We start from the raw sequence: 18,862 nt of genomic DNA, 5'->3' as shown, positions 1-18,862 counted from the left end.
TTACATGGTTTAATTTTCAAAAAACATTTTTGTTGTACTGCACATTGCTGCAGCTCCTCTTTTCACCCTGTGTGTTGAGCGCTCTGTTTTAGCTACAGAGTGAGACATCTCACTTCTAACGGAAGTAAAGGCTGGACTGCCATAGAGCTGTTAGGAGCAGTTTGTGAACAGTGTTTTCCGTTGGACATGCTATGTCCCTTTGGGGTGGACTTTGGGCTTTTTCACTTTGTAAATCTATAACGTGCACAAAAAAAGATATAACACATAGGAAAGGGAAAAATCTAAAAAGCATAATATGAGCACTTTAAAGCAGCTTGTTGATGGCAGTAGAAGGAAAATTACAAGAAACATTAAAACCTCTCAGCAGAGTTCAAATATTCAGAACAATTTAAAAAAGAAAATAGTTCACTCAAAAATAATGCCTTTTTTGTTAGCTTGACTCAAAAACAAATAAATAAAATGTGTAAACTGGTTACTTACTGTAAGTGTGCACGTCAGTATCTTTGCATTATTTTCAGTAATTAAACCACGGAGCCCTAGAAGGGTCACATTGGGAATTATATTTCCTGAAATACTTTTGCGGCCCCTTGCAATATTTTTTGCAGCCCTTCTGATTTACAGGAACTGTTGTGTGTTGGTCTTGTCCAGTTCTAACACAGGGAAATAAGCAGATTCTACAAAAAGGAGATATAATTGCTAATTTCTCCTCTCAAAAGATCGAGCTCCAACAGTATACAGCCTGGCTGTGGTGGTAATGGCCAAGGCTATGTCATCCTACAGCTACAGTCAAAATCAGTCTCTCTCAATCAGCCTTAGCAGCTAGGTCAACTAGCTCTGCTAGTTAACTATCCAGCTGCAATGATACCGACCTGTACCTGAGCTACACATAGCTGAGGGCGCGCACACACACACACACACACAGCAGTGGTCTACTACAGAATACTATATTCACAATACAGCTCAGCTTCTCAAAAAAAAAAAAAAAAAAAAAAAATCCCACCGTGACCTTTCAGTGGCTCTGTAAACTACTGAAGGTCTTCAGGGGAACGCGAGGTAGTTGTACTACTGGGGATTTTCCTTTAAAAAAAAAGCAGTTTAGGCAGTTTGTCTGCTGCGGTCATTAAAAATATAAAACTTCCGATTTTGTACAAAAAAGAATTTGTGATCGTTACCTTGATTAAACTGATTTTCTATCTCAGCCTCAGGGCCCCGCTTTGTATACTTATGATCATCTCTTAAATGGTTGATGTTGAGAGCATCCTTTGTACACCCTGTAATAATGCAGTACAAAATAAAGCCACAGAGTGTCAGCGTAATCTCAGAAAAGGTAGCACCCTTTATATAGAGGGCGCTAAGAAAAGGGAGACAAATGCTGGCAGATTGCACCTTTAAATGTACAGTGTATGATCAGGCGAGTATGGATGTTAAGTTTAGAATGAACAGACTTGTTTTACAGTACCATTCACTGGAAGAGAAAAAGATTTCCTGGCATTTATTATTCACTCTTAGTAGAACTGTACAATTTGTACCCAAAGTGGAACATACAGCCCTTAAACAAGTAAGAGCAACAAAGCAGCAAAATTAAACACTCTTGACTCAAACTAGTTTTGCATGGGGAAATTTTAACTCTTTGTACACATTACTGCTGCAGTTCAAAATTTGAAAATTCACCTGTACAGCATATACAGTTTCCAATTCATCTGTTAATTAATATTCCTGCATAGGATTTTAAACTGTCATTTTTCTACATTTGGTTACTTTGTGCATTTAACATAAGTATGTGGCCCCAACCTACATGTCACTAGAGGCCACTTGTATGCTACACATTACATTCTCATGGCTAAGTAACTCAAATTAAAGCCCAATATTTGTGAAAAACAAAACATTTTGCCAAAAGTAATAGACTAATCTTTATAGTTCTACATAAAGATGAATGTCCTCTCCTCACAGTAAATTAACTTCTAGCAGCTGAATCATTTGCACCCTGGCAGGACCATGTTATTCGATCTAAATGGCGGGCTGCCAAGTCTCCCTTCGGCCCTTTAAGGCTTTATCCATCTGCAACATCTGAACAGAGCGTCCAGTCACATTTTCTTCAAGGTACTTTGTCAGTTTCAGTGCTTTTATCGGACCCCCAAAAGATCCTTTTATCCATGTCCTTTTAAAACACCACCTCACTTTCCCTCCATTGATCAAGCCCTCGTAAACAAGTAGAAGCCCGGCACAGGTCAGAGGAGGCCAGGTGAGATCTCCCCACTAGTGTCCTGCTCCAGCTGTTGCCGGCTATTCCTCCTCCCACAAGCCAGAGCCTCTGAGAAGCTCTGCAGGCGTGGGAGCAACTTGGTCAGTTTGCCTTTTTGTCACAGTACGATGTCACAGCATGGCTGTCAGTATGAGAGGATACTGGAGGAGGCAGGTCCTGAGCCAGCAGCATTCATCTGCAGATTTCCAGAGGAGCTTGACCTCCGCATGTGAGGGAGCAAGTACGGGTCACTTCCCATCTGGTGAACGTCGATCCGGTCCTCCTTCCTGTATGCCAGGCACCGCCTTATAAAGGCCTGGAATAGGGAGGAATAGTATAAAAGATTTGCATGTCAATCAGGTGTTACGATATTTTTTCTTTGAGAATAATAATAATAAAAAAAAAAGATAAAAAGGAAAAAGACATTTTAAAATGGCTGTATCCCTTTTGTAAGCAAGTTCAAATACCTTTGCTTCATTACTGGAAACAGGCTTGACAGGAAACTGAACGTCTGTAGCTTTCAGTATGGTGTTCTCCTGCAGGATGTCCTGTTGTGACTGATTGTGGCCAAAAGGCTGAAAAAGTAGGAGCAGTGCATAAGCATGCAAGAAATTACAGAGACATTTAAGGGCAGAATCTGAATTGCCCTCCTTACCTTCCTTCCATACAGACACTGAAAAAAGATAACGCCCACAGACCACACATCCACCTTATTGGAGATCTTTGGAGGTTCTTTGCCAACCACAAAACATTCAGGAGGTAAGTACCTAACCAGAACAAAAAAAAAAGAAAGTTCTTTAGTGGAAAGTAACTCCGCACATTTACTCTCTTCGTACTACGATTAAGTACAATTTTGAGGTACTTATGCTTTACTTGAGCATTTCTATTTATGCCACTTTGTACTTTACTCCACTACATCAATTTAACTAGTTACGTTTTATATAAACTGGGATTTAACACAAAACAAAAATAGGTTTAAAAAAATATGATGCAGATATGAGATTAAACTACCACACAGTACATACAATAGTTAAACTTGGCCCCACCGCAACCAACTACAGCATTAAAGTACTGCTTACAGGTTAATATAACACTTAAGGGACCGCTTTACTTAACCAGTACCTTTACTTCTGATATTTGTTGATAATATGCACTTAATTATAATGGAGTATTTTTAATAGTGTGGTATTGCTACACTGCATGTATACTGTGTTGATGTATAAAAAGGACATTTCTTCTCACCAATAAGTCCCTGCACCCTGTGATGTCAAGTCCATCCCATCGACGCCATAGTTGTCATCATCCATAATCTTTGACAGACCAAAGTCAGTGATTTTGATTTCCCCACAGGCTGTGCCGTCCACCAACAAAATATTGCCTTAAAAAGGAGAGTAAATTAAGTCAGCACTAAAGAAGAAATGGCATACCATAAATTGGATGACTGCTTCAGCCAACTAGATAACTGACACTCAACTGGCAAAATCCCTCTACTATAATTAGAGAGCGGTGTGTTCGTTTGTGTTAACAGTCATGACTTTCCTTGGCTTACTGCTGGAGATCAAAGGTTAGAGTCCTGTCAAATCTTTATACCAAAAACATTTAATTTTACTTTTAAATACTTTTAGTTTCACTTTTTACTGTTTGCATCATGACCCAAATCATCACTGTCAGAAAGATGTGCCACAAAACAGAAAAGAAACTTCCAGAGAAGTCAGGTAAGATTTCTTAAGTATATTGCCGATTTGTCGTTTGGCCTTAGCTAACGTTAGCTTGTGTTTTGTGATTCTTGCAGTCAGAGCACAAGTTAGAAGTCATCCATCCTTGTTCTTGCCATTTAAACTAGAGATACTGCCTAAAACGCTGGTATTGGTAAGTACTGGAGTTTATGCACCGATCCGATACCACGTAATAAAGCCCTAAAGAAAATCTACGTTAAAGTAGTTTATGTTCTTTTTCCGTTCTGTCAAACTACATAATAAAAGAAAAGTTCTGTGGCGTTCATGTTTTACAAAGAGTTTAACCTGAGCCAGACCGACAACAAAGAGAAATAATATCACATCCATACAGGTAGGGTTGGGCATCGTTTGGATTTTAACGATTCTGATGCCAATTCCGATTCTTCCTTTCAATTCCGGTTCTTATCGATTCTCGATTCCGATTCTTTGAGGGGTGGAGTTGAAACGGGTCACATGCCTACTTTCACAAATAAGAGGAACGTTTTATTTTGATTCAACGGTGGTTTGCAGCTTTACAGCTTTTTCAACGTAAAATAATAATCCGATGGAATCGTGATTTTTGAAACGATTCCGATTAGGAATCGGTTCTCGATGCCCAACCCTACATACAGGGATAGTAGTATACAGCTGTTAAAACATAAAATGTATGACACACCGGTATCGGATTGCTACTCCGTATTGGCCGATACGCAAGTTCAGATATCAGAATCGTTAAGCAAAAAATGGTATCGGGCCATCTCTAATTTAAACTTAAACCATGATTTGTTTCTCCTAAACCTACCTTCTCCCAATAGCGCAGCCTATATATCCGTATATATCGATGTCCAATCCAAGATATAGAAATTAACTGATGCTACATTTGTTTTCAACATATGAATGTGTTCTCATTAGCAACTGCCTCATAGCTCACAACTTGATTATGCACGTAAAGCCTAAAGCCCAGGTTACACTGCCTACCTGAGCAGTGTGTGTGCAACGGTGGTCATGTTTTCTGATTGGAGCATACGTAGCCTGCATGTGGTTACAGGCTTAAATTAAATATTCTACAATTGATGGTCATTATCAACCTCAGGGCCCATTCACACTAGAAAATCCGATCTGGCGATTTTTTGCAGGGTTGTGTCATTAAAAATGTCCCACTTGTGGGACATCCTGTTGTGTTATTTAACCCCCCCCAACATAGCACAAGTAGACTTTATATTTTACAATTATTGTTTTCCGACGTTTCCAACCGCACTTGGCCCTGCGGCCCCCACCACCGCAGCCTTAACGCACTAACCTAATGACCTTAATATACAAATACACCATATTATTACAGCTTCTACACCACTGAACTCCACAAAACAATGTCCCCCCACCACCACCCCCCAACATCACAGAACTAAAAATCAGATTCATATTTTCCATACTGTAAATGAGGATATGTGCCATAATGCTTTATATTGTGCAATAATGTATTTATAAGATGTAAATAGCATTTTGCAAAATGTACAAAATGCCACATTTATCTGTATAATGTGCAATGACAATAAACTCATTTTATTATTACTGCACCATAATGTGAGAGTTGTGTGCTTTTTGAGATAATTGCCATACACCTTTCATCGCATCCCTTAATTCACAGTTTATTCTTCTTGGAGTTCAGCCCTTTGCACAGGATACTTTTAAGGGGTGGGGTGAGGGTCAAGGGGGATCAGGATAGGTTGGGGGTGAAAGCAATGAAGAGGGCTGGGGGTACAGGGGCAAAATTTTCAGGACTAAGTTAAGGTAAAGTAACTGATATTTTGTTGAATTGACGGGATGACAGTCGTTTATCCAAAAAAATGTGTTTACCTGGCTTAAGGTCGTAATGGATGATGGGGGGTTTGATTTCATTCAGGTATCTTAGTGCGTTCACAATCTGCATGACTATAGATCGTGCTTCCTTCTCAGACATTAGCTTATGCTGTTTCAAGTAGAAATCCAAGTCGTTGCCTTCGCAATACTCCATGACAGTGCAAAACCTATTGAATGGAAAGAAAGACTTTATAAGAATTACGGCCCACATCTAACAGAAACTGAAAAGTGCTGAAAGTGCACTAACGTGTCTGTGTCCAGTGAGAAGTAGTCGTAAAGTTTCACGATTCGGGGGTGGTCCAGCTCCTTGTGTATTCTGTACTCTCGACATGCATGCCTGTGGAGAGAAGGTAATTGTGCTTCTATTAGCAACAAAAACATGAAAGTACAGAGTACTGCACCCTCTCTGACAGCCTGGCATTTGGGCTTATGGAAGAACAAAAATACACTGAAAGTTAAGGATATCAGAACAGTTTGTCTAAGTATGTCACAACATTTCAAGCGCTAACTACAGTATACTGCAGGCAGGGCTCGACATTAAGGCTTGTCCGCGACAAGTGGATTTTTTGTAGGGCAAGTGGAAGAGAAATGTACATGCCCGACTGGACAAGTTAAAACTCAAAACAAAATAAAATGCCATGTTACTTTAAGTTATGTGCCACTCATTACGTCAATATTATAATACATTTTTTCCCCCCCACAATCCGCAGCAGCAGACAGTTAACGTTAGACCCAGCTCCGCTGCTCGTTTATCCGTCAGTTATTGTAAAAATTCAGCTCTGCGACTTGCCGGATTAAATATCAGCTAATAATCAACTGTAAATTAGCTACACAATGTATAAAATGATAAATCTTTAACCGGACAAGTGACTTTTGTGCATGGACAAGTGAAATGTAAATGTACTTGTCCAAAGGACAAGTGCCTCAAAAAGTTAATGTCAAGCCCTGCTGCAGGTGAGGTTACATATTTTCACATGGGCTAACATACTTGTGATAGTTCTCCTTTTTTTCTTCTCTCCAGTTCTTGTTAAGTTGGTGGATTTTCACAGCAGCATATCGTTGCTCAATCAAGTCAAAAGCCTGCAGAACATATACACAAAAAGTTGGCTCATACTTGAAAAGCAACACCTGCTTAATTAACCGTCAGAATATTATTTCTCTTTGACACTTATGACATCAACAGTTAATGACTTACCTTGTAAACTTCACTAAAGCCCCCTCTTCCTAGAAGGTGTAGTAGCAGATACCGTTCATTCAGCGTTGGGTGATCTTTAAATCTTTGGATGGAAAAAACAACACCGAAGACAATCAAAATAACCGAGACCTACAGTATGCGTCACTGACAAATTCTTCCACATTAGCTTTGCTGTGCCAATACATGACCAATGTGGAAAAAGACGAGAAAGCTTCATGCAGTGAGCAGTTACTTAATATCATCACTAGGGTCGGGTACTGAAACCCAGTGCTAACATGGCACCGGTGCCAAAACGACCGGTATCTACTGGACCGAATAGCAATGCAGATTTCGGGGCCTCATTTCGGTGCCACTTAAATGCCTGTGCTGCTCTCTGAAACGATGTTCGAGGCAACAGAAGCATCGCTGCATGGGATGCTAGTTTACACTTGGCAGCAGGTAATGTTAACGTTAGCCTACCGTTAGCTAGTAGCCGGCTTAAACATGGTTAAAATGCTGACAGCTATACGGTGTAAAGTGTGACTGTATTTCACAGTAGGGGATTCCAACACCAGGATGTACAACAGTGTGCAGCTGCCATGGTTGGAAAAACAACAGACGGTGCCTCGTGGTGCATTCAAAGTTATTGTAGAATACCCTTTTCCCATCTAGGGGTCATTTGTCATTTTAACAGCAATTTAAATGGTGAAATAAGTTAAAGTACTCATATTATGCTAATTTTCAGGTTCATCATTGCATTTAGAGGTTGTACCAGAATAGCTTTATGTGGTTTAATTTTCAGAAAACACCATATATTTGTTGTACTGCACATTGCTGCGCTCCTCTTTTCACCCTGTGTGTTGAGCTCTCTGTTTTAGCTACAGAGTGAGACATCTCACTTCTGTTCCATCTTTGTTGGGAGTCACACATGCGCAGTAAGTACTGCTAGCTAGTCAGTTGCAGAGCATGAGGGAGTGCCACGCTAGCAGCTAGGCGAGCATTACAACGTGTGTTACAAAGTGACGCACGTTTGTCAAGGAAGTAAAGGCTGGACTACAATAGAGCTGTTTGGAGCTGTTTGTGAACAGTGTTTTCTGTTGGAGATGGTAAGTCCCTTTGGGGTGGACTTTGGGCTTTTTCACTTTGTAAACCTATAATATGCACAAAAAGATCACAATAAAAAAGAAAGGGAAAAGCCATATGGCCATAGCAATAAAAAAAAAGAAAAAAAATCAGTTTTTTAATGTCGGTGACTATCATTTTGTGCTTTTTTTTTTACATTTTAAATCGGCACCGGCACCGTTTTAAAAGTATCATTTTAGCACCGGTTTAAAAAATAAACAAACCCAACCCTAATCACCACTTTGGATGAGCATACTGGCCTTGTGTGAACATCATGCTCCAATATCAATGCAGTAACTGTCAAAGAAATTGATTCAGACTCACTGTGAGCTGTCTTCATTATTTATTCTCTTCAGCTCTCGAATGTGAAGGTTGCGCACTCTCTCCAGACGCTCCAGCTCCGCCTGGATCTCAGCTTCTTCCTATAAATGATTCATGCACACATACACACAAATTCACAGAAGGAACTTCAGAACTCTGACTACAAGAAGAAGAGCTCATCAAAACCCACTTGTACACAGCTGACGAGTTCTGTATTAAATATTAACAGTTGGCATAGTACAGAGTCTGTCATGGGCTGCCTGTGATGCTTCTTCATTGGGAAAACAATGAATACGACAAACTATAGGCTCGCTACAGCCTTTGGGTGATTCAAACAGAAGGAACAGTGGTTCAACTCAGGAAGCAGGAGAATCAGGCTGAATATGTTCATTATCTTCATACTGAAGGCTTCAAATGAATCCAATTAGGTTTTTAAACTTCTAAACTGTGTAAAAGCACCTATTATCCTTGTTATACACTGGGCCCTGGATAAATTGAGTAACTTATGAAATTAATAATTATAATACATAATTCCATGTGTCTGTACTGCACAGAAAGAAAAGAAAGTTTTTAATAAGTTGTTGCTGCAGGCATTGGCAAACCTTCTTGAGATGTCCAAGACGCAGTTTAAAGATCTCTTCCTGTTCATGGTACTCCGCTAGTGTCAGCCTTTCCAGGATGAGAGAGATAAGAAAAAAACATTGGCTTTTGTCAACAACATCTACATGTTTACTTTGATTACTACATTCAGTTTTACTTACTGTGCATACAGTCCTGTTACACTTGCTTTACAAGAGCAGACTATGCAAAATAATAAGCCAAAACTACACTAAATTTTATACACAGCATTTGCCTGGGGAATGGCTGGTCTGATATCTGTGATTTACACAAGGACTGAACTTACAGTTGAGCTAGGCTGGGTTTTAGAAAGGGATCATTTTCTGCTCCATTCACTGCCTTGGTTTTGCGTTGCTTTGGCTCCAAGTTTGTAGTTGGGGTTTGGGAGTTGCTGGACGATGGAGGTTTCCTCTTGGCTAAAAGTTTTCTCTGCCTCTCAATGTCCTCTCTCTGTTGGTTTAGCCACTCTTGCTGTCTGCAAAAGGAAAGCAGGGCTTTGTTAGATGAGATTGGTACCAATTCCATACCTGTGCTCCCATACAACGTTTGCTGTTTACATCCATGTCTGTCCAGACTTACAAAATATGATATATGTAGTAGAAGACTTTGTGAAGGCAATTTAATAAAAAAAAAAAAAAGTATTACATGTTTGTTTTTTTACTGCAAAACATGGATGCTTCACACATATCTTCAACCCAGCAACACAGAAGATCTATACAATCACCACAGTTTTAAGGTGGGAACCCAAAATTAATGTCACCATTTCAGCATCTGACCAAATGTCTCCCCTTCGGTGCCTGAGTATGGCTTTGAATAATTGCCAGAAAAGTGTTTTTTCAGAACATTATGTTGTCAAAGTGAAGTTGACCTTTTGGATATAAAATATCAATATATTTTATCCTAATTAGGACAACATTGTGTGAAATGTTGTCCTAAGTAGCATTGGTGTTCTTGAGTTATGGCCAAAAACACATTTTGGGGAGGTCATGTAACCCGCGAATCAGTTCATCCTTCAGTCCAAGTTGACATTTGTGCCAAATGTGAAGACATTCCCTTGAGGGCACAGAGGTATAAAAATGTGCTTCATTGTGACAAGAATGTTTCTGTAAGAGTGTGTTTCTCTAAGGATAAATAAAAATATACTAATAAACAAATGTGTAAAACAACTACAAAATAACATGATCAATAAGACACAATTTCACTAAAAGCCTCTTACTTTACAAGGTTTTGGAAGGCATAGCCGTCAGTCCACTGTTCTGTGAATGACGCTCCATGTCTCACTGTAGTGAAGTGGCCTAAACGAAGTCTATCCTGCATGCTTTTCTCCCGACAGGCCTGCTTCTCCTGGGTGCTCTGAAGAACAATACAAAATATAGGTTTGCATGGGGTGTTGCAGACATATATGTTGAGTAGGAATGTCACGCTACCAGAAATTTAGAATTCGATACCAATACAGGTATACTCAATACCCAATTCGTTACCACAGTAATTTACATGTAATCTGGAGAGAACGTCAGTCTTCTAGACCCACAGCCCACTGCTCCGAAGCCTGGTAATATCTTCCATGAGTTCACCTAGAACTCCCAAACAGCAAGTATGTTAAGTCTGTTTCTTTCTGACATTGTTTCTTCACGTAGAATTGGGCTGGTTAAAATTAACTGACTTCATGCAGAGGTCCGCTGGGTGGAACAAGCACTAATGTCAGTTAGCGTTAACATTAGGCTCTATGTGAAAACAACAGCAGAGAGAGAAACAGACTTACTTGTTTGGAAGTTCCAGGTGAACTTGTGAAAGCTGTTGTCGTAGATGTACTGTAAAGCCAGAGGCTACGGTGGTCAAGCGTCAGAGTGTGCACACAACAGCTATTCCGTGCTGATTGGAGATCTCTTTCGCATTTAGCGGCAGACTACAACACTAGAACACGCGTATATGCTGTCCCCCTCAGGTCCGGAAGAATAGCATCCCCCACTACATCTGATACCTATGGTACTATAGGAAAATGAGTACCAGCACGTTTTCAGAACTTTGGCATCGACTTGGTACCCAAGTATCTGTTCTTGTGACATCCCTAATTATAGTGTTTATAAAAAGGGTTAAGAAAAACAATACATTTACCTTTTCTATGAGCAACTTCTTGCTCATGGTGATGCATTTATTCAAGCGTTCCTTGTACTTTTCAAGTAATTTTTGTTGTTCGTCTATCTGTCTCCTGAGATCACAATTTGCCTACCAAACAGACAAAAAAAAAAAAAAACAACAAATTAAGGTCCATCTATTCTATTAGCAAACATTATTTGGCAAACATTGTCCAATTTGTTTTGCATTAAAGTAACATCACACTCGAGCCTTCCTGCAATTAAACAGGTTAAGACCTTCTCCTTACCCTTAGCAAATCGTCTATTCTGCCCTCCTTCTTCTCAAGGTCTAGATTCTTAGTGCTTTCAAGGGCAGCTAACTTCAACACTGTGAGGTCAGTCTAGAATAAATACAACAAAAAGAAGTTGTTTAAAACTAGCCCAGAAAAGACAAACACATTACAGCGATAACAAAAAAGCTGGTTGTGCCCTCACCTGAACAAATTTGACTGCTAGTTGCTTTGGATGAGTCATGTGGTCCCCAAAAGACAGACTTGTAGGAGATGAGCTATTTTGTCTAACCTGCAACAGAAGGGGGAGTATTTCTTTGATGACAGGGCAACACCAAATGGGTCAGCAAGAGAGTTTGAGTACAAGTTTTGGCGTAACTTACAGCAATACCCTGAGCGGAGTGGGAATGTGAGTTCTGGGGTGAACGAATCACTGGTGGGAGACCTCTCACAGGACTGGACCCATTTCCTCCCTGGAACTTAAAGGTTAAGAGAGGAAAGGTAACACTGCCAAACATTTGATAACAGCAGAGCCACTAGTCGCTCTTTTTCTATCACAGTACTGTTATTTTGGAGACAGGAAATGGATTATGCCTCATTGGTTGAAAGACTAATGTAGCACACAGTCACTCAACACTTCCTTTCAATATATGAAACCTCTGACAAAAAAAACCTGAAAACTTACATCAAAATAATCACTTATTTTGGGTCCTCGCACAATTGATTTCCCTGTAAAAAAGGGAAAAGAATGTTGTTATTTATTAAAATGTCAGAAATTGTGTAAGCAAAAGTGGAAATGTAACCAGTTTAACACAAAAACACTCACCTTGGCTGCTTTCTGATTGGATCTCAGGTTTCCTTTTTCTGCCTCTGGCTGCTTCTGACTGTTTCTTCTCTGGGGTCTGAAAGATACATTTTGTTGAACAATGATTTTTAAAACACTACACAAAAAGGCTGTTTTGACCATCAGACTTGCTGCTGCTTTAACAGCATCACAACAATGTGGTTGTCTGAAGCTACCTGTGGGGACAGTAAAAAAAAAACAAACATGTAATCTAATAAAAATGTTTTTCTTCTTATCAAGTTAATAATAATAATTATAATAATAGTTTCAAATAAGGTGTGTCCGGTCTTTATAACCACAGTAGTGGAAGATAAACAGCTCTCATCAGAATAACTTATTTTTAAAATTTCATTATATACCTACCGAATAAGCAGGAGAACTACCTCTTTTCACATCTGACCCCTATTAAGTGAGAAAGGCAAGATGTTTAGACAAACATAAAATAGAGCAGCAACTGGGTATAACCAGCAGATTCTGTTAGTAGAAACAAGACAGGTGAAAACCTTTTATTACATCAGTACTTACAAATACACTTGTTCAAAAGAAGTATTCTTAAAAGGGTGAAATAATTAACTAGCCTGGTTGTCACCAGACCCTTCTCAGTTGCAACTGAGAAGGGTCTGGGAAAGGTTCATTGACCGTTCATTTCCAAAAGGGGCGTCACCAACGGACGCCGCTCAAATGCCTCTGGGCGCAATTGGATAGTCCTTCAACCAATCAGACCAACGATCCGGGTGACGCTTTTCACATCCAATATCCAACAAAAAAAAAAAAATTTGGTTTTTGGTGTCGTCCCTCCACTCCCTACTTTTTCCTTGCAGGTGTTGCATATTGCAAACTTGTTATCTTCTGCACACACGCTGAAGAATTTCCAAACAGCTGACATGTTGCAGGTTAATTCCCGAGGTTCCCTACATGTGCAAGAATAGCGCGGACACGCGCTTCACACCGCAAGCGGGTATGCGCCCCACACGGCTGTTGAGAGAAAGGAAAAAGAGACTGTGCCGTCACGTCCGTGTGTGCGTGCGTCCTTGAGAACTGTAACTCGTATAACTTATGTTGTCAGTTAATTGTAGCATTGACAGGCATTAAATCGGCATACGTCAGACTGGCCTGCCGGTCGCGGCCGAGCACGTGAAGTACGGCTTCGATAGCAGTCATGTTGAATGTAAACAAAAAGCTTCTCGTCGTCGCGTAAAGCCCGCCTCAACGGTTGTGATTGGTGTAAAGCCCGCCTCAGCGGTTGTGACTGGTGCCTCGATTTTGGGGACATTTGCAGAGCAAATCTCAAATTTGCCAGAAGTTCGTCAGGGTTTACCCAGGCTAATAATTAACAGCAAATTTGTCACAATCCTACATTACTTTATCAGATGGCCTACTATTCCACACACGTTATGACCACTAAATCCAACCAAGGAATTAGTCAACAGGTGTTGGCTCGATCAGAATTGTTCCTTGTTAGGAACAATGTCACAAGGGAGTGCTGAGCAACCACAGTTTCCAGTTATGTATAAATAGCGGTGTGTAACGGTTAGGATTAAAAATGCCGCTAAAATATGTTATTGTAACGTTAAAAAGGGCATTAAGACGAACAGTAGCATTACTGAAAAACAAGACCATTATCGAGAGAGCAGACATCGTATATACAACGCAGTCACACTATGATACATACAACCTTTAACATGCTGGTCTACTGTCCAGCTAACAAAAACTCTGATCTGGTAAGCCATTGTCACTTAATAATTGAGCTCAGTTATTATGCAATAATAACATTTACTTATATAATCAACTAACTTGTTCATAATAATGATTTGTCAATAGTTTGTGCCAATAGGTTAGTGTACCTCTGACTCCTTGTCACTTGAGGACCCCAGGCTTCCAAAACTGTGATTTGAACATTCATTATTGGTCAAACCCTGAAGAAAAAAAAGAAATTGAGATGTGGACACTTAAAACTGTATTTTGACCAATTATTATGTACAAACACTGACACAGCTAAATATTCCCTCACTTTGGTTCCTCCGCTTGTGCTGCCAGTGCTGCCCCCTGTGCTGCCACTGACCCCGCCCATAAAGCGTGCCTCCAGCAGCTCCTGTCTCCGGGGGTCCAGGCTGTGCAGCTCCTCCATGGTGCCTGGGAAGATTAGCAGCAATTCACAGTATGTCTCAGTTATTCAAGGATCAGCTTAATTGAAGCCTTTAAATGCACCCACTCAAGAGCAGATGGCACAGTAGAAGTGAGCTTGAGAGCAGAATTGTAATATAGGGGATTTTACATATACAATCTCAAACTCTCACAGGTAAATAATATTTTAGTCTAGTCCAAAAATATAGGCCAAGAAGAGGCATATCAAAGACAGGTTTCACTGTGTGTACTGAGGAGTTAAGCAAGATTTTCTTGTTGTTTCATGTTTACTCAAGTTATCACAACCAGATATAGGAGCAGCTTAATACTACAATAATAATAAAGTCACCAAAACTATCTATGATAACTCAAAATGCACAGTAAAAGTCCAGAAGAAACAGGCATCTCTATGCCACAAATATTATTATCCTGAGAGTCCAAGAGCAAGGTTTCAACTGCTAGGTACTGATGAATACTGTTCTCCTGTGGGACTGTTATGTGAGCTCCCTGGGCTTTAGTGTTGCTGCTGACTCAGAGGGGTCTGCCCACTAAACCTGTGATTTAAGGAGACAACCATTTTGAATCTACATAGAAATCAATTTAAATGGAGAACATAACACATTGAGAAATGTTTCCTAATAACTTCAAAATCCAAGCAGCTGGGAGTAGGGCATCCTTGTGGTCAAACAAAGATTAGTTAAATAATGAATGTGCACCAATAGACAAAAATGCTAATTCTTAACATCCGTTTAAATGCACCCACCAATCAACTATGACAGCAGCAGACTAGCAGTCTAGCAGACTAGAGAAGACAGGCTCCAATACCATTTAATACTGTAGATATATAAAATATGTGACTTCAGCTAATCACGATGGAGGGGGACATCCGTGCATTTAAACAGTGCTCCAGGAAACTTGTTGTTATACATCTAAATCACCTCCAGTCAGTAAATCAATGCCATCCACAAAACCAGCTGCAAAATATAGTTGTTTAAATAAGGTCTTAAACAAAAAATTAATAGCCTACACATTTATTAGAAAAAACAAGTGTTTGTTAATAAGTAGAAGTTGTGGAAAGTCAAATACTGCTTGTGTACTTTTAACTTCTTTGTTGATGTATGTAAATAAAACCTTAGCAAGAATGGCTAACATTCTTTATATCCACAAAAACACTGTTCGCTTTTAAGTTATAGGCCTACATTACAATGCAGCAGCAAGCACACAGGCCCACTTTAGTGTGCAACATGAAGCCACTTGAGAAATGCATCGTGACAGGTATACAGTCAACTCAAATAATACAGACTTGTGACTATTTTCCAGATCAGTAAATGATCCAGTAGGTGTCCAAAAAAGCCCATAAATGGCTCACATTATTATTATTATTATTATTATTATTATTATTATTATTATTATTATTATTATTCTTCATCTAAATCACCTCCAGTTAGTAAATCAATGCCATCCACAAAACCAGCTGCAAAATAGTTATTTAAAGAAGTTCTTGAACAAAAAATGAATAGCCTATTTTTATTAGCAATCATTGTGTTAACAACAACAACTAAACAAGCATAGGCTTGTATCTGGCTCCAGCTAACAAGCAATAACCCACCAACTTACACAATGAGAATTCAAACAGCAGCAGAGATTCAAAACAAAAGCCTCCATCACATTTTTAAATAACCACCATGTGCCAGATTTAGTGGTAAGTTAGGATTACCATCATACTCTGTAAACCGTGTGATATATTGCACTGAAATGCAAAGAAGTGGCAAGTCTAGCAGCACAGAAGCAAAGGAAATGTAGACCAAATTCAGTACCTGATATTCAATTATCAGATGCATATAATTGTCTAAAGATAAGAAACATGCATCATAATTAAAATCTGCATGCAAGTTATAACTTAAAATAATGATGTGGTTTACTGAAAGACATTTCCCTGTTTTAAGAAGTTTTTGCTTGACTGCCAACCTAAATCATTTATATTAACCGTCTCTTGTTTGTTATCCACCACTTACTACAGAAGGAGTTTGACTATTTAAAACTAACCTTTGCCAGCACACTTTCCCCTGATAACATCCAAGATCACATTAACAGTCACTACCCTCCTGTGCTAAGAGACACTTAAGTAGGTTAAAAAAAAAAATGTTAATAGGACAAACCTTAGTAACAATCCGGCAACAGGTCCATTTCTTCTTCCTAATGCAGAGTATAGGAAGAGAAAATTGACCTGTTGTCTGATTGTTACAAAGATGATGGGTCTGTGGCTTCTATTCAAATTTGCAGTTTGTTTTGGTAAGAAGTCATCTACCGCAGTCAGCCGTCCTGTACAACTAGAGGAACGAGCGAGTTCATTTTGCGTTTTGAGTATATACAGTGGTGCTAAATATTTAGCCCTGTAATCACCAAGACATATATAGACAGGTTTTCTCACTTTGTTTTTAACTATTCAAATGAATAGCACACTTTTCACCTTTATACAGTTTGACAGGCAAGTATAACTCATGCAGTGAACACATGATTGGTATGATCAGTGTTTGCAGTTTTATCATTCACTGCAATATTCTCAAGAAGCAATTGTTCTAGCTATTTAATTGACCAATACAAACAATACTATTTAGAATTCTAGCTTTAAAACCCGTTCTACTGCTACTTTTCATAACAATCTTGGTCTAGCTGAGATGGCTCCATAACCATCTCACTTTTCCCCCAGAATGATTATGCCAGTTTCACATCATAACTACAAATCAGATGTGTGGTGTTCAAGGATTTCCCTTTGTTTCAAACATGAATGCCTCAGTGCATAACTATTATCTATATTCAAGCCCCTGCAGGAACAAGTGGTTGAACCCTTATAACTCTTGCTGTGGATGTCATTTAACTCCGTGCTGCTCAGCAGAGTGACCACCTGTTTATGGCAGACACTTGGAAAGTCTTAAACATATTTGGCATAAACTCATTGACAATTTAAAAAACAACACAGACAACAGTCTCCCAATTCTCTATATTTAGCAGTGCCAATACTATAGGTAGTCATCCACTGATTAATGTAAATCAATGCATGCAACACTGATAATACTAAAAAATGAGAAGTTACCTCAATGTCCAAAGCTAAGTAAAAGTCCTCCATCTTTACAGTATTCAGTGAAAAATAAAGAGGGTGCAAGAAGGCATAATTGCCGTAAGTCACAACTACATTGGGTGACCAAAAATGATCAAATAAGCATAAGTTAACGTTATCTGATTGTGTGTGGATTAGCATGATGTATAGCCCAATGCAGCCTGTGCTGGTGTCCCCCTAATTTTTGTAGGGGCATCTAGCGTTAAATGATGGTTTTACTCTAAGTAAGGAATACTAAAAGGTCAGACAAGGCTAACTTACGTACCATCCAGTGCATCAGCATCTCTAGAAAAGGGCTATTTTAAAGACAATGACTACACTTAATGTTAGATACCGACCGTCATGTTTAAAGCCGATCTAAGACCCTTCTGCATCGTTAAAAGATGATTAACTTCAGTACACATGCACAGATATTGTGACCACTGTTGGTAGGGAAACACCAGTCTACACACATACAGTGCAATGCACACCTAACTTATCCGGTGATATTACGTTAACCATCGTCAAAAAACGTTCGATTTCTCTTCTTGCATTTACTGATCCAGTTTACATCCATCTGTAACTTGACTAGTGTTTAACGTTACTCCTATAACAGCAGCATGCTTGAAGAAGGATGAGCCGACTAACGTTACAGCAGTAGCTAAGCTTTCTGTTCTCGCAAAGGTTTATCGACATTGTGCACGGATTTGTCTTAAGGTTAACGTTACTGCACTGGCCTGACCACAGCAAGACTGTCCTGTCTTCAGTGCTAACGTTTCTAGCTAGCCAAACAGGCTCAATTGACTTTGGAGCCGAGTCGTTAGTGTAACGTTAGCTAGGAAGCTGGTTTCGCCACCAAGATTTGCTTGGTCGTTTTAATACCATTTCCTTTCGTTCTACATAATAATGACCTAAACCGCCTAGTAGAAAAGACATGTACGTCTTAATACGTTTAACAAACCTTCCTGGGCCTTCACCACTGCCGTGGTATGTTGCTGAAAACACGGTCCGTGTTGGGGACGTGGAGAGCTGGGACCAAAGATGGCGTCCCCTCCAAACTTCCAATACTTTGGACACTCATCAAGCTACTTTTTGTGTGTTAGTACTGTAGCGCACACGGTAAATCTTAAACACAGGCTGTGAAATTAACTGACTGATATACAACTGCTGTTTTTACATGGGCACGGCGACTACCACTGAGTGAAAGTGTCTAATTATTATCTGTTTTTAGGGCACAAACCTCCTACACCTCAGCAGTGCGTCCTGGCTCGAGGGCCACCTCTCCGTCTTCAAGTGGTTGATGCCTATGAAACGTCATGCATCGTGTGCCATAGATATCTATGTCGTGTGCAAAATTCTTATCGCGAGGGTGATACGTTTTTC

General features: G+C 39.6%; 1 protein-coding gene across 2 annotated transcripts; it reads right to left on the bottom strand.

Moving 5' to 3' along the window:
* Positions 1–1,461: 1,461 nt before the first annotated feature.
* tlk1a (tousled-like kinase 1a) lies at positions 1,462–18,842 on the bottom strand. 2 transcript variants are annotated; one of them, XM_028592219.1, is made up of 22 exons: positions 18,441–18,842; positions 14,270–14,391; positions 14,103–14,174; positions 12,622–12,660; positions 12,241–12,316; positions 12,100–12,143; positions 11,798–11,893; positions 11,620–11,706; positions 11,433–11,525; positions 11,165–11,275; positions 10,266–10,402; positions 9,336–9,524; positions 9,034–9,100; positions 8,435–8,532; positions 7,010–7,091; positions 6,803–6,894; positions 6,062–6,151; positions 5,812–5,981; positions 3,485–3,620; positions 2,898–3,009; positions 2,710–2,817; positions 1,462–2,558 (listed from the first exon to the last, which is right to left on the bottom strand). In XM_028592219.1, the coding sequence occupies exons 2-22, from the start codon at positions 14,384–14,386 to the stop codon at positions 2,388–2,390; spliced, it is 2,187 nt and encodes a 728-aa protein (XP_028448020.1). In that variant the 5' UTR covers positions 14,387–14,391; positions 18,441–18,842; the 3' UTR covers positions 1,462–2,387. The 2 variants fall into 2 exon arrangements, with proteins under 2 accessions (XP_028448020.1, XP_028448019.1); XM_028592218.1 differs by having other exon boundaries at positions 18,720–18,840.
* Between the last annotated feature and the right edge of the window lie 20 nt (positions 18,843–18,862).

The sequence above is a fragment of the Perca flavescens genome, chromosome 11 (assembly GCF_004354835.1).
Source record: "Perca flavescens isolate YP-PL-M2 chromosome 11, PFLA_1.0, whole genome shotgun sequence".
In the NCBI taxonomy this organism is placed as follows: Eukaryota; Metazoa; Chordata; class Actinopteri; order Perciformes; family Percidae; genus Perca; species Perca flavescens.
The sequence above is the reverse complement of the archived record's forward strand: the minus strand, read 5'-3'. Positions and strand labels throughout refer to the sequence as shown.

Excerpts from the sequence above, each read along its gene's own strand:
- tlk1a (XM_028592219.1), bottom strand. The coding sequence starts at position 14,386 with ATGGAGGAGCTGCACAGCCTGGACCCCCGGAGACAGGAGCTGCTGGAG. Across the intron at positions 14,175-14,269 it reads GCACAAGCGGAGGAACCAAA|GGTTTGACCAATAATGAATG; the intron begins GTGAGGGAATAT and ends TTTTTTCTTCAG. Across the intron at positions 10,403-11,164 it reads AGAAGTTGCTCATAGAAAAG|AGCACCCAGGAGAAGCAGGC; the intron begins GTAAATGTATTG and ends ATTGTTCTTCAG.